At 42.6% G+C, this 2,500-nt stretch overlaps 1 protein-coding gene across 3 annotated transcripts in view; it reads right to left on the bottom strand.

The window, feature by feature from the left end:
• LOC125025800 (phospholipid-transporting ATPase IF-like) overlaps positions 1-2,500 on the bottom strand; it is an 18,900-nt gene that overhangs the window by 15,506 nt on the left and 894 nt on the right. For all 3 annotated transcript variants that reach the window (XM_047614035.1, XM_047614034.1, XM_047614037.1), the window contains exons 2-5: positions 1,830-2,007; positions 696-806; positions 349-438; positions 25-189 (exon numbers count right to left, since the gene is read on the bottom strand). In XM_047614035.1, coding sequence (XP_047469991.1) covers positions 25-189; positions 349-438; positions 696-806; positions 1,830-1,856 — 393 coding nt within the window. In that variant the 5' untranslated portion in view covers positions 1,857-2,007. The remainder of the gene's footprint in view (positions 1-24; positions 190-348; positions 439-695; positions 807-1,829; positions 2,008-2,500) is intronic.

Genomic DNA, 2,500 nt, shown 5'->3' with positions numbered 1-2,500 from the left:
GCAACCCCAAACCCCACAACCTACCGTCATGGCCCCCTCCCTCAGAACTCTCGCGGGGGCTTTGTTTACTTTGTTGTCCTCCCGGTGTCTCAGCCAGTCCTCGTAGGCCTGCTTGACCCCCGTGACTGTGATTACGAACACCAGGGGCAGGATGGAGGTCATTGGACTCACAGGACTCTCGATACTGACCTTCGGTGGGGGGGGGGGGAAGAGAGAGGGTGAGACGTCATACACTTTTATCAGATAGGATTTAATTTATCTTTTATTACTGTTATAATCACAGAGAGTATCGTGCTGTAATTTATATCAATCACACTTGGCCTTTTCTTTTGTTAGATCTGACCTTACCTGGATGATGGCCACGCACAAGAAATAGAAGTTGGCGATACGTCGAAATTGCTCGAAAAGATTCTTGGGGATGAAATTTATGAATGTATACTGAAATGTGAAAAAAATAGAAATCTGTAGTTAGTATTGGTAACGTAAAAAGATAGATAAGAGTAATGAGTCTGTATCAGCACTGGCAATGAATGGGTGAGAAGGAGAGCAAGGAAGACAGAGAGGGAGACAGAGATAGGCAAACAGACAGGCAAACAGACAGACGACAGGCAAACAGACAGACGACAGACAAACAGACAGGCAAAAAGACGCCAGACAGACAGACAGGCAAACAGACAGACAAAAAAATCACTTACCTTAGATGTTTTAATGTTGTTAGACATGTATTTCGGGATAACAGCAGGATCCGCCATCTCTTCAGGGGGAATTCTGTTAACGAAGAGCGTTCTGCTGGCGTTCGCCTTGTCCTGGAAGGGATATCGGCGAGTTGTATGTGCATATACACGCATACAAATAAATGAATAAATAAATATGTTTATATATGTGTGTGTGTGTGTGTGTGTGTGTGTGTGTGTGTGTGTGTGTGTGTGTGTGTGTGTGTGTGTGTGTGTGTGTGTGTGTGTGTGAGAGAGAGAGAGAGAGAGAGAGAGAGAGAGAGAGAGAGAGAGAGAGAGAGAGAGAGAGAGAGAGAGAGAGAGAGAGAGAGACAGAGAGAGAGAGAGAGAGAGAGAGAGAGAGAGAGAGAGAGAGAGAGAGAGAGAGAGAGAGAGAGAGAGAGAGAGAGAGAGACAGAGAGAGAGAGACAGAGAGAGAGAGACAGAGAGAGAGAGAGAGAGAGAGAGAGAGAGAGAGAGAGAGAGAGAGAGAGAGAGAGAGAGAGAGAGAGAGAGAGAGAGAGAGAGAGAGAGAGAGAAATGTTTACTTGATAAGGAAGCTAATTAATGGGTACATGCGTTATCGGCGACTAAAAAGTGTAATGTATGTATATATATATATATGTGTGTGTGTGTGTGTGTGTGTGTGTGTGTGTGTGTGTGTGTAATGTGTGTATATATATATATGTGTGTGTGTGTGTGTGTGTGTGTGTGTGTGTGTGTGTGTGTGTGTGTGTGTGTGTGTGTGTGTGTGTGTGTGTGTGTGTGTGTGTGTGTATGTGTGTATGTGTGTATGTATATACAAATATACATCTATCTATCTATCTATATATTCGTGCGCGCGTGTGTGTGTGTGTGTAGTCAAAATCCGTAAAAAAATACAACTACTGCAGTACCATGCGTCATCAGCGGCATTCGAACCGAGCAGAAAAAAAGAGACAGGAGAAAGTGATTGAGAGATTAGCTTATCGTTGCCATAAACCGTCATTATATCAGAGCCGGAAGTGGGATCTGGTGCTAGCGCCCTTTCGGCGCTAGCACCAGATCGCAATACAGGCTAAAGAAAAAAATAAATATTATTCATTAACCATTGTACTCCAGAAAAAATCCACATACCTTATTTTTCCTTCTCAGCGACGGCATAATTGTGAATTTCTCTGCTGTCTTCTTCGTATAATTCCTTCGTTAAAAACAAAAATGTATCTGATATAGGCAGGAAATCAAATGTCACAGCTCTTTTCCCTTTTCCTGTTTCATTTCCACGCAGTTGAAGGGGTTAATGGCACCGGCAACCCTGCAGAAGAAAGTTTGTTTTTGTATGAATTCTTTGGGTAATTGAGAAAGATCATATGAATAAGAGTAATGCCCAGGTTTTCTTGTATTTCCTGTTTTGCTCGTAAGTGTTCTTATAGTCCCTATATTTTCCTTATATATCTCTTTTCTGGATCCTTGTGTTTCGCATAGTTTTACCAGGTTTGTAAGCTTGTATGGCCAATTTCTGTGTCTCACTATAGCTGTGTGCATTTTACCCATACGACTTTATTTGACTCAAAGCTCTCTGATTGTACCCTTATTAAATACACCAAATCATTTTCAATCTGACTCAAATTTATATTTACGGAAATAAATCCATCGAACATACGTATGTACGTAATGAATTATTGTACATACGAATACACACACGCGAGAGAGAGAGAGAGAGAGAGAGAGAGAGAGAGAGAGAGTGTATGTGCGTGTGCGTGTGCGTGTGCGTGTGCGTGTGCGTGTGCGTGTGCGTGTGCGTGTGC

The sequence above is a fragment of the Penaeus chinensis genome, chromosome 5 (assembly GCF_019202785.1).
Source record: "Penaeus chinensis breed Huanghai No. 1 chromosome 5, ASM1920278v2, whole genome shotgun sequence".
NCBI classification, from domain to species: Eukaryota; Metazoa; Arthropoda; class Malacostraca; order Decapoda; family Penaeidae; genus Penaeus; species Penaeus chinensis.
The sequence above is the reverse complement of the archived record's forward strand: the minus strand, read 5'-3'. Positions and strand labels throughout refer to the sequence as shown.